The 10,910-nt window shown below is 45.5% G+C and overlaps 1 protein-coding gene across 1 annotated transcript; it reads left to right on the forward strand.

The window, feature by feature from the left end:
• The first annotated feature begins 777 nt into the window (after positions 1-777).
• Positions 778-10,910, forward strand: BRF2 (BRF2 RNA polymerase III transcription initiation factor subunit). The gene is made up of 4 exons (XM_066592996.1): positions 778-1,005; positions 3,731-3,790; positions 6,968-7,289; positions 9,273-10,910. Exons 1-4 carry the CDS (start codon positions 852-854, stop codon positions 9,922-9,924), a joined length of 1,188 nt encoding a protein of 395 aa, XP_066449093.1. The 5' UTR covers positions 778-851; the 3' UTR covers positions 9,925-10,910.

Genomic DNA, 10,910 nt, shown 5'->3' on the forward strand with positions numbered 1-10,910 from the left:
TAAAATGCACACAGATGGTGTGGATCTTCAGCTATAGGAGAATCCCCCTATGTGTGAACGCCCCCTAATATGGGATTACCATAAGTGCATTGACCTACACAATACAGGTAACATCTACTCTTCCCATTAACCCTGGGCAATCCAATTTTGGATTCAGGGTTTCCTAGGGGGCTTTCTCTTTCTGCCATTATACAATGGCGCCGTCTGCTGGCTAAAGCCAGTACTGCGGTATGGGACATGCTGGACAGGCCCCCCAACAACAGAGTGGCCAGTAATATACAGTAAGAATACCCTGCCGGACATCTTCTAAAATCGGAGCTGTACAGCCTTCAATCAGAATGTCTTTAGACGTCAGACAGTGGATTGGAAAGGGTTAAACACAAGGCCTCGTTTGGCGATGAAAAAAATGGTTTTTGATGATTGTGAAAATGAAAGACAAGAAACAGTCTGGTCACTACGGGGTTTTGACAAATAACATTTGATGAGAATGGTCTCCACTCTACCCCTATGTATGTAATACGGTATGCATATACTGCATTTCTGTATGTGCATTATGGGCACTACCGAGCAGTACATAAAAGCCTAATACCACAGCGCCACCTAGCGTCCACGGTTGTATTTACCTGCGCCTATCACTAAAGGGACCAAGCCTAGAGCAGGAGGTGACGTCACACCGCTAGCCGCTTAATAACGTCTCGAGTTTTAGAACTCGGCGGCCATTTTCTTGAAGCCAAGTGTCATAGACGGCAGTTGAATGGGACAAGACAACATGGCGGATGCATGCTAGGCGGAAGTATAAGAGTGAACGGGACTGTTTCCTTGGTGACTGCTGCATCCTTGCTGGTGTAAGGATGTCGGCTAGTAGAAGGTGTCCGGACTGCGGCTCCAGTGAGATTGTGGAGGACGCGCACTACTCGCAGGAGCAGCTGGTGTGCGCGGACTGCGGCTACATCCTAACAGAGGGGGCGCTCACCACCACACACAGCGAGGAGAGCTTCCTGCAAGGTGGGAGGAGGACGCTCTTAGGAAAACCTAATTGCGCTGAGCAGCCAATGAGCATCCAGTTTACAGTGCAGGTCGGAGAGTGAAAGGAGCTATCTGATTGGCCACTGAAGCGCAATTTATTAAAATGGTCTCTGTTGCCCATAGCAACCTATCACAGTGCAGCCTTCCTGTTATGAAACTTATTTATAAGGCCCACTGTAAAAATTGAAAGCTGTTATTGGTTGCTATGGGCAGCAGACAGGTTTCTCTCATTTAGAAAACTTTATGAAAATATGTAACCCCTTTCTGACCACACCACATAAATATACATCATGTGGTGATGAAGAGGGCTTGGGGGGTAGCTCCACTTTATAGTTGACAGCTAGCTGCAGTTTTTGACAGCAAAAAGCCACTGTGGTCGGAGCTGGCTCGGCAATTAATTATAAAGATGCTGAGGTCAAAGCTGTACGCATGTTTAAACCATCAGCTGGAGGGGGCATCGCTTCCCACTCCACACTGAGACGGGCTAGCATGGCAGCCCAGAGCCCAGTTCGGCACTATGCAGCAATTCCAGCAACCTCATTGGCTGTGATTCACAATTCCAGCAATCTCATTGGTTGTTTGGCTTGTGTGATTCAACCTCATTGGTTGTTTGGGTTCCCTGATTCAACCTGATTGGTTGTTAGTGCCAAACTGGGGTTTAATATAGATATATGCAGGGGGGACATGTATGGATGTCTGTTAAGCCTTGCCACGGGCGGCGCTTAATAGGCAACATTGAAAATCATTGTAGACTGCAATAATGAAATAAGTACAAGTCCCGCATGGGTGGGAAGAAGTAAAAGGCTCCAAAAGACCCTTTTTCCATTTTTCCAAAATGGTACTAATAAAATCTACAGCTCGCCCTGCAAAATAGGCAGACCTCACACAGCCCGGTTGGCGAAAAATAAATGGTGACGGAGAGCAACTTTTGAAAAAAGTTTGTTTACCTTTAAAAGTAGTAAAACACAAACTGCATAAATTTGATATCGTAATCATACCGACCCGCAGAACGAAGGTCACCTGCAATCTGGACTGCACCATAAATGCTGTAAAAGTGACTGTCCCAAGGGATTGTGCAACTGCATTTTTTTTCCCCCCATTTCATTCCAGGTAAAAAGTTTTAGTTTTTCAGTCCATTCCTATTCTTCAGCCTCGCGGTCTTCTCTACTAGAATATCTGAATATATTATGTCAACACGTCCCGCAAAAACACCGAGCCCTCACAGAGATGCGGCGCTGGAAAAGTAAAGTGGATGAAAGCTGGTTTAAGGCCTCATGTCCACGGGGAAAAGAAGAATTAAAATCCGCAGCGGATTTTAACTCTTCTCCCGCATGCGGATCCGCACCCCATAGGGATGCATTGACCACCCGCGGGTAGATAAATACCCGCAGATGGTCAATTAAAGTGAATAGAAAAAAAAAAAATGGAGCATGTAAAAAACGTGACATGCTCCATTTTCGTGCGGGTCTCCCGCGGGGACGGCTCTCGCAGGCTTCTATTGAGGCCTTTGGAAGCCGTCCGTATCCGCGGGAGACCTAAAATAAGAATAAACTTACCCGCAGCGGACCGTGCAGATCTTCTCTTCTTCGCGGCCGGATCTTCTTTCTTCGGCCCAACGGATGTGCCCGGCGCATGCGCGCGGCACGCCGCCGACATGCCAAACACGTCTGCCGGCCGAAGAAAAAAGATCTGGCGCGGAGAAGAGAAGATCTGCACGGTCCGCTGCGGGTAAGTTTATTCTTATTAATTCTTCTTTTCAGCGCTTATGTCCGCGGGGCAGGAGGGACCCGCTGCAGATTCTACATGGAGAATCCGGAGTGGGCCTGATTTTCCCCGTGGACATGAGGCCTCACACGGGCGATAAAAATCGCACATGAAAACACAGAATTATTAAGCCCCATGCTTTTCAATGGTTTCCTTTACATTTACAAAGTTTTCACACCCGCGATGTGTGTGGGGGGGGGGGAAAAAAAAAACAAAAACGCGGCATGTCCTATCCTGCGTGTTTTTTTTTTTTTTTATCACCCATGTATCCCTATGGAGCCTTCGTTTTATCACATTGAAACGCACGAACTTGCGATTTTCATGCAATGCGTTTTTAACATTAGAAAGTCCTATTATCTTTCTCGTGAGAATCGCGAGCCGCAGTGATATTTTTGCAAGGAAAAAGCAGCGCAGACGCTCAGACATCTCCTGAGCAGAATTGCTGTATTGCTGCGATCTTTCTCTATCGTGATCGCCCGTATGCAGCTACACAGTGGGTTCCAATGTCTGGGCCCCTCACTGATCCACGAATGGGGGACCTATGTCCCCTCTACTCATCCCCACCCCTCCCCCTCCCTGTTTTACAGTTCAAGTCACAGTCTCCCATTTCTGCAGCGGCTGGATTTTTCTCAATGGCGCAGGCAGATAGCGGAGTGTTTGTGCTCCGCTATCTGCCTCACTAAAGTCAATGGAGCGGCGCCGCACAGAAGTCTGACTCTTGTGGATAAGTCTATGGGTGAGTGTGTGCATGACAATCTGAGAAGAGACACATTTACGTGTCGCATGCGATCTTCGGGTGAGATTAACAAAAATAAAAAACATACCCCCCTGCTCCCCATCACCTACCATAACTTGGTTTACGGTGCTGTTCCTTTAATTTTGCCTCCACTTCCGTGCGCACAGGTTTTCACAGTCCTCCTGTTTCTGGTTTTCTTCACAGCGGTGCCGCTTAGAGAAAGCACTGGACAGAATGAGACGATCAGCCGATCTAAACTCCGTGGTAAGTGTCGTCGGCCGTGTTTGGCCGCTCCTCTCTTGTTATGAGTCTGATGCAGATTGTGGGGTCTAAAGGGATTCTGTCCGCTACTCTTAGCCTATGTAGCTGACCCGCTGATCCGGGACGTATGCCTTATACCTGCTTCCCCTGACGTTCCCTCATACATATAGGATGAGAGGACTAAATAGCAGGTGACCATATGCCGGCGGGTCTGAGTGCCAACCACTGGAAGGGTAAGTATAACTTGCATCCAGAGTGTCGGCTACTCCACCCATCAACTTGGCTAATAGGCTCAAAGTAGCCGAGAGTCTCTCTAATGGTTTGCCGGGGCTTTATAGATTTTGAAATGTGTTCTTGATTCTTTGTATTTTTTTTCTCATTTAAAAAGGATTTACACCCAAAACTCACAACTGCCCATGTATTAGTAAACCGGCAATGAGGCAGCAGCAACATATTGCTAATTAGCTCTTAGCTCTAGTGGCTGTTTTTTTTTTTTAACAGCCATATAGAGGGAGAGATGTTCTTTATTAAAGGGGAGGTGACATAAGAAAATGACCCATTGTATCAAGTTTTTAAACATTTTTGGTTATTTTCTAAATGTCGCGATCTACAGTACAGTGTAAAAGTTTAGGCAGGAGTAGAAAAATGCTGCAAAGTAAGAATGTTTTCATAAATAGAAGCGTTAATCATTTGTCAATTAGCAAAATGCAAAGTGAATGAACAAAATGGAAACTTAAATCCCATCCATATTTGGCATGACCACTCTTTACCCCCAAGCAGCACAGTGCTGTATATTAAAACACAAATCCTGCAGTTTTCACACCTACCATTAAGGCTAATGGTCTGGCACTTTCTTTTCTGAAGAGAAAACCTTTCAGGAGTCGTCATTATCACTGGGAGAATTATGATGAAAGGTAACACCTATATCTAGATAACACTGGATCCACCATTCACAATAGGTAATGGTCATAGCTCACCTCCTCTTCCTCCCTGCACGGTGAGCTTTGCCCATGTCACAGATCATGTCTAGAACAGTCCACCATAAAAGTCACAGGTCAGCTCCTGTCCACTGTAAAGCTGCTACAAAGCTAGGGAAAGATGGCCGCCCGTAATCGTATAAATCTCAGTCGGAAAAATAACATTGGATTAGAAAAATCTAAAATGTTTTGATGTTTGGTTTTAGGCCGCTTGCACACGGGCAGGTCAGATCCCGCATGTGGAATTCGGCCCTGGCGGCAGCGTCCGTGTGGACCTGGTCGGACATGCGCAGTACAGATTTTTATTTATTTATTTTTAAACTCCTGCGTCATCGCCTAGCGATGAGGCAAGATCCGCGGCCTTTCCGCAAAGTCAATTGCAGAAGGGTCGCAGATCGGACAGCTTCCGTTGACTTCAATGAAAGCCGTCTGCGATGAATCGGTGCAAGAATGGAGCATGCTGTGACTTATTCTTATTATTTTTATTTTTTTATTTTTATTTTTTCCTCCACAAGCAGAAAATTGCAATAGATTTCCGCTTGTGTGAAGGAAAAAGCATTTGTCATTGCATGCTATGGGCGGTATTTGCTGCGGAGCCCAGAGCAGAACACCCGCGCTGGATTCCACAATGCTAATCCACCCATGTGCAGGCGGCCTAAATTAGTTAAAAAATATATATATATAGATAGCTGATACACCCCCTTAAAGAAGACCACCCTCAAGAAGACCACTTTTTAATTCAATTTTGGGCGTCATCTCAGGACCTTTTTACTGATATGTATGTAAGTGACTGCTTTATTTCAGACTAGCTTACCCGTCGCGCGTTGCTGCGAAGACAGACAGACATACATTCATTCGTTTTTATATATCTAGATAACAACCAATCACAGCGCAGCTTTCATGTTACCTCAGCAGTAAGAGAAATAACAACCAATCACAGCGCAACCTTTATTCTGCCTCAGCAATATCAAAAATAGCAACCAATCACAGCGCAGCTTTCATGTTACCTCTGCGGTATTATATATAGCAACCAATCACAGCGCAGCTTTCATGTTACCTCAGTGGTAAAATATATAACAACGAATCGCAGCACAGCTTTCATGCAACCTCAGTAGTATAAGAAGTAGCCACCAATCACAGCGCAGCTTTCATGTTACCTCAGCAGTATAAGAAATAGCAACCAATCACAGCGCAGCTTTCATGTTACCTCAGCATTCTCAATATCCAGCAATTGTCTTGCGAAATGTTCGGCGGATGCATCATCTTGTAGTTGAACACTCTTCCCGTTGCTTGTAATGCCTTTTGCTTTCGTGCTTGAGATGGAAATCAAATGATCTTTGTCTGGGGGACATAACTGGTGACGATGCTCGCACGCGCGGCACCTATCGTAGGATAGTTGTACTATGCCAGTAATCTTCCCAGGAGTGTACTCAACAACTTCCCAAAGTCTCATGGCAATTGGATGGCAAAAGGACAGAGAGACAGACAGACATTCATATATATATAGATGACATCAGGAAATGAGAGAATTAGATTCCGTACGTAAAATTTGGACGCTAATTGTTTTGCGCTAGAATTGAATGATCGACTTGGGACCCATTACCTTTTCCTATTTATGACATATTCAATGCTCGTGCCAAATTTCAAGTTTCTATGTGAGAAAATTACATTCCGTACGTAAAATTTGGACGCTAATTCTTTGGCGCTTAGAATTGAATAATCGAGTTGGGACCCATTAACTTTTCCTATTTATGACATAATCAATGCTCGTGCCAAATGTCATGTTTCTAGGACATCGCGAAGTGAGAGAATTAGTGGCAGTGATGGAAATCGAACGATCTACGTGGGGGGGGGCGTAACTGTCGATGCTCGCACGTGCGCCATTTATCGTAGGATAGTTGTACTATGCCTATAATCTTCCCAGGAGTGTACTCAACAACTTCCCAAAGTTTCATGGCGATCGGATGAATGGTGTAGTAGCGCATAAAGGACAAACACACACACAGACAGACAGACACGCATACATTCAATTTTATATATATAGATCCCCGCCACTGATGCAATGTTGAGTTTTTGGGGATGCAATATTTGGTGGTTTTCCACGTCAGCCCAGTAGGGATTCACAGCGAGGAGCTCACTAGGGGGGGCTCCCACTTTGTAAAGTGTGACATTAAACTTGTGCACTCTGTCTCCTTCCCACCAGGTATTATCCGTGTCCGGCATCTTTGTAGAGTTCTTAGACTTCCAGACACCTTTGCAGATGCCGCAGTGTCTTATTATGAAAGTGCCTTCTACCTCCCCTTGTGCCACTCTGTCAGGAAGGAGAAGAAGGAAGCCGTCTTGGGATGCTGCGTATACTTAACATGTAGGCAACATCGATGGCCTCTCACACTCGCCACCATCTCCTCCATGCTTTACTCCAAATATGAACTCCTCTCCAGTGTCTTCATGGACCTGGTTCAAGCGCTGAAGGTGGATGTGCCGTTGATGAGCATTCAGGATCTGGCCAAAAGTCACTGCCAAAGGTAATATAGGGTAGATCAGTGTTTCCCAACAGGTCATGTTTTCAGGATCTCCTATAGTAAGAACACCTGTGGCAATGTCTGAGGCACTGACAATAATTTCATCACCTGTACAATACTGAGGAAATCCTGAAAACATGACCTGTTGGGGTGCCTTGAGAACCGGAGTTGGGAAACACTGGGATAGATGGTGACAGATTGTATAATGCAGAGTGTGAAAACTGATGGTTCCACATCTGCGTTAGCATCTCTGGCCGGAGGTTCTGCCGCAAATCCAGTATGGAGCACTCTTTCTTCCTGCTAAAAGTCGGAAAGCAAAAGGAACCCATTATAGTCAATGAGTTCTGTTCGGTTCCGTCATTAGATGGAGCCTTTCGGTCGCAGGGATTTTCTTCTCCTGCTCCCCAAACGCACCAGGAAACCGGAACCCCCCGACTCAGGCGTGAAGCCGCCCTTATTCCGTTTTAGGACCTAAATATTCTCTGTAACCATTAATCATAAACCTGCTGGCTGGTGATGTACACGACCAAAGGGCAAAAATACAAAGGTCAGGGACATGCTAGATGGCGAACGCAAATATAACCTATAATCAAAAATGTCAAATGCATATAACGAGTGGTGAATAATCGATTAAATATTATACACCAGTCCGCCATGACATTGTGTAGATTCCCCTTCTGCTGCTGAAGCAGCTCTGACCCATCAAGACATTTGTAGGCGTCCTGTGATATCTGGCACCAAGATGTTGCCAACAGATCCTTTATTTTGTTAAGTGGGGCCTCCGTGCATCAAACTTTTTTTTTTTTTTTTTCTCACATCCCACAAATGCCCAATCGTATGTAGATCTGGGGATTTGGAGGCCAATTCAAGGGGGGGGGGGTGGAAGCAGGCTGAACTAGATGGACATTGTCTCCCTTCAGCCTAACCTACTATGTATGTAATTCATCACCATAAACTTTGTTTTTCCTTGACTGTCGTGGGTAGATTCGTTTTCCTTTCCTGGGCCACTTTTTGTAGGTATGAGCCACTATATACGGTACTAGGAACACCCCACAAGACCTGCTGTTTTGGAGATCTTCTGACCCAGTCTTCCAGCCATCACAGAATAGCCCTTGTCAGAGTTACTCAGATCCATTATGGTGGTTTCACATCTACGTTTGGGGGTTCCGTCGCAGATCTGTCTCCAAATGCTGGAAGAAAATGCACTACATGCAGCATTTATTCTTCCGCCTCAAAACCAGGCAGCTGAATGGAAAGCTAGCGGACCCCATTATAATCAGTGGGGTCCGCCCAGCGCTGTTCAGGTCTGTCCAGAGACAGAACCATTTGGCCACGGAGATTCCCCTCTCTTGCTCCCCAAAGGAAGCAGGAAAGCAAAATTCCCAGTGCGGGAGTGAAACCACCCTTACAGCTGCTGATTTTTGCTGCTTCTAAGGCCGGCTTCACACGGACATACTTGTGTGCACAATACGCAGAGAATACAACCCACTGATTTCAATGGGTTCGTTCACATTTCCGTATCTCGGCGTGCGTGTTTCTGCATATTTGCACAACAAAGGCCTCTAACATCTTGTCCACATTTACTACTTTTTCCCTGTCTGTAGCTTCCAACATCCTGTGAGCAGTGCATGATGGGAGGACAGGAAGCACTGGGCTGTATTGCGCGTATGAAATTCCGAATGCCGGAAGGTTCTGTTGGCTTCACCACCTTCACTTTTTAAGTACATAGCGCTCATTGAGCGCTATGTACCTGGGAAAGGAGAAGGCAGAAGTGGTTAAAAATACTCCGGGTTCTCTGCTGCGACTAACAGCTGACAACCAGACCTGTTTGCTGCTACAATCAAGCAGAAAGGGTTTAATCCTGTGCCGTATTTTTTTTGCTATTAGCAGGGACTAAAGCCCAGGACCAAGCACTCTATATTTAAGTTGCTTGGTCTCCAAGTGAGTGGGATGCCCTGTATTTTATAATGTTTTTATTCTTTGCAGTTTCCGGTTATTCCAGGATTGTCAGTCCGCACCCACGGACTATGCAGAGAATCTGGATAGAATATTGGATCGGACGTCACAACTCCTGGAGTTGGCCAGTGAGACGTGGCTCATCACTGGCCGTCAGCCTATTCCCATGATAACTGCAGCTGTCTACCTGTCTTGGCAGTCCCATAAACCCGCACAACGATGGTCATGTCCTTTTCTTCGGTTTTGCAAGTTGTCTGAAACAGAATTGCCTTCTCCGGCGGTAAAGCGATTGAAAGAACTTAAAGAAAGCTGCATAAAGTTGGCCTCACAGCTCCCCTGGCTGAAGGCAACCCTAAATAAAAAAACGGTGGTCTATCACTTGGGTGACATCTTAAAACACAAGAATTACCTTCTCAGGAAGGCTCTGGAAGCTGTGGAGATGTCCTCCTCAGAATCTGAAGAGTGCGAGTCTTCTGCCCAGCAGTCTCCTGTCGCCCCCTTCCTTCCTCCATGCATGGCCAAGCCAAGAAAGAGACAACATTCTACAGCTTTTCCCAATAACCTCCACCACATTTCTGGAGATGAGGACATTTCGGACAGCGAGATAGAACAGTACCTGAGGACACCGGCTGAGATGGCATGCTTTCAGCAGGCACAGGCTCAGCTTGATGGGCATCAATGACTCCATGCAAATTTTGAAGACTTGTTATAGATTGCATATAAACAATTGCATTAAATTTGACCTCTCCTCGTGGGTCTGTGTTGGTCAATACTTGTGTTCCTCATAATAGAACAATTCTGGAGGATCTTTTCTTACATCTCTATTGTACAGTTCCTCTTTTACTCCTACAATTGCATTGACATCTGGGTGTTACCAGTTGGGGGCGTGTCATGCCCATTCTGATAGTGCCCAATCAGTGCTGATGGTGTTGCTGTGTAAGCACACCCTAAACTGGTAACACCCAGTTGTCAGTACATTTCAAGGAGGAATAATGGCCCTTTTTCATGGGACGAGCTATTAGGCAAACTTTGCCTGATAGCTCGTCCCAGTGATGCTCGCTCCTGTGCTGCCGGCATGAAGGCGGAGCGGCGGAGGAGCGGTCGCCCGCTTGCCTTCATTCACAGTAAGCAGACAGTCGTTCAGAAGTGGAAAGACTGGGCGAATATGAAAAGAGGCTCTCTGGACTCTTCATTATCTAATCTTATGTCCTGTAACTTAGTTTATAGTTTGTTTTTTCCCCTTTTACTACTCTCGTACAGTTACTGCTGGCATTTACATGAAACGACTTCCATTCCGATTCCCGCAGGAGCTTGAACAATTCTAAACTATTATTGTTCCGTGTAAAAGGGCCATTGCAGAGGGATGGTACAACTCCAGCTGTTAGAAAAGACTCTCCCAAATTACTTTATGAAGAATACGTTTATTTACTGATAAGGTCATGTGACAAGGTGACATGGCCATTTTAAACGTTTGTGTGTTTCCTTTTTTCTTTCTTTTTTTTTTTTTTAAATCCTCACTCAGCCTGGGGTAGAGAGTACTAAATAATGTTGTACACATCTACTGTCATGGGGTTAGGGTGCTTTGGAAATGGCCACATCTGGGTAGTCAACAGCGCCTAGCTCAACTATCATGTATTAATTAATCAGTGAGTAAATTAATAACAGCTA

The sequence above is a fragment of the Eleutherodactylus coqui genome, chromosome 2 (genome assembly GCF_035609145.1).
Source record: "Eleutherodactylus coqui strain aEleCoq1 chromosome 2, aEleCoq1.hap1, whole genome shotgun sequence".
NCBI lineage: Eukaryota > Metazoa > Chordata > Amphibia > Anura > Eleutherodactylidae > Eleutherodactylus > Eleutherodactylus coqui.

Excerpts from the sequence above, each read along its gene's own strand:
- BRF2 (XM_066592996.1), top strand. The coding sequence starts at position 852 with ATGTCGGCTAGTAGAAGGTGTCCGGACTGCGGCTCCAGTGAGATTGTG. Across the intron at positions 3,791-6,967 it reads CAGCCGATCTAAACTCCGTG|GTATTATCCGTGTCCGGCAT; the intron begins GTAAGTGTCGTC and ends CCTTCCCACCAG. Across the intron at positions 7,290-9,272 it reads GCCAAAAGTCACTGCCAAAG|TTTCCGGTTATTCCAGGATT; the intron begins GTAATATAGGGT and ends TATTCTTTGCAG.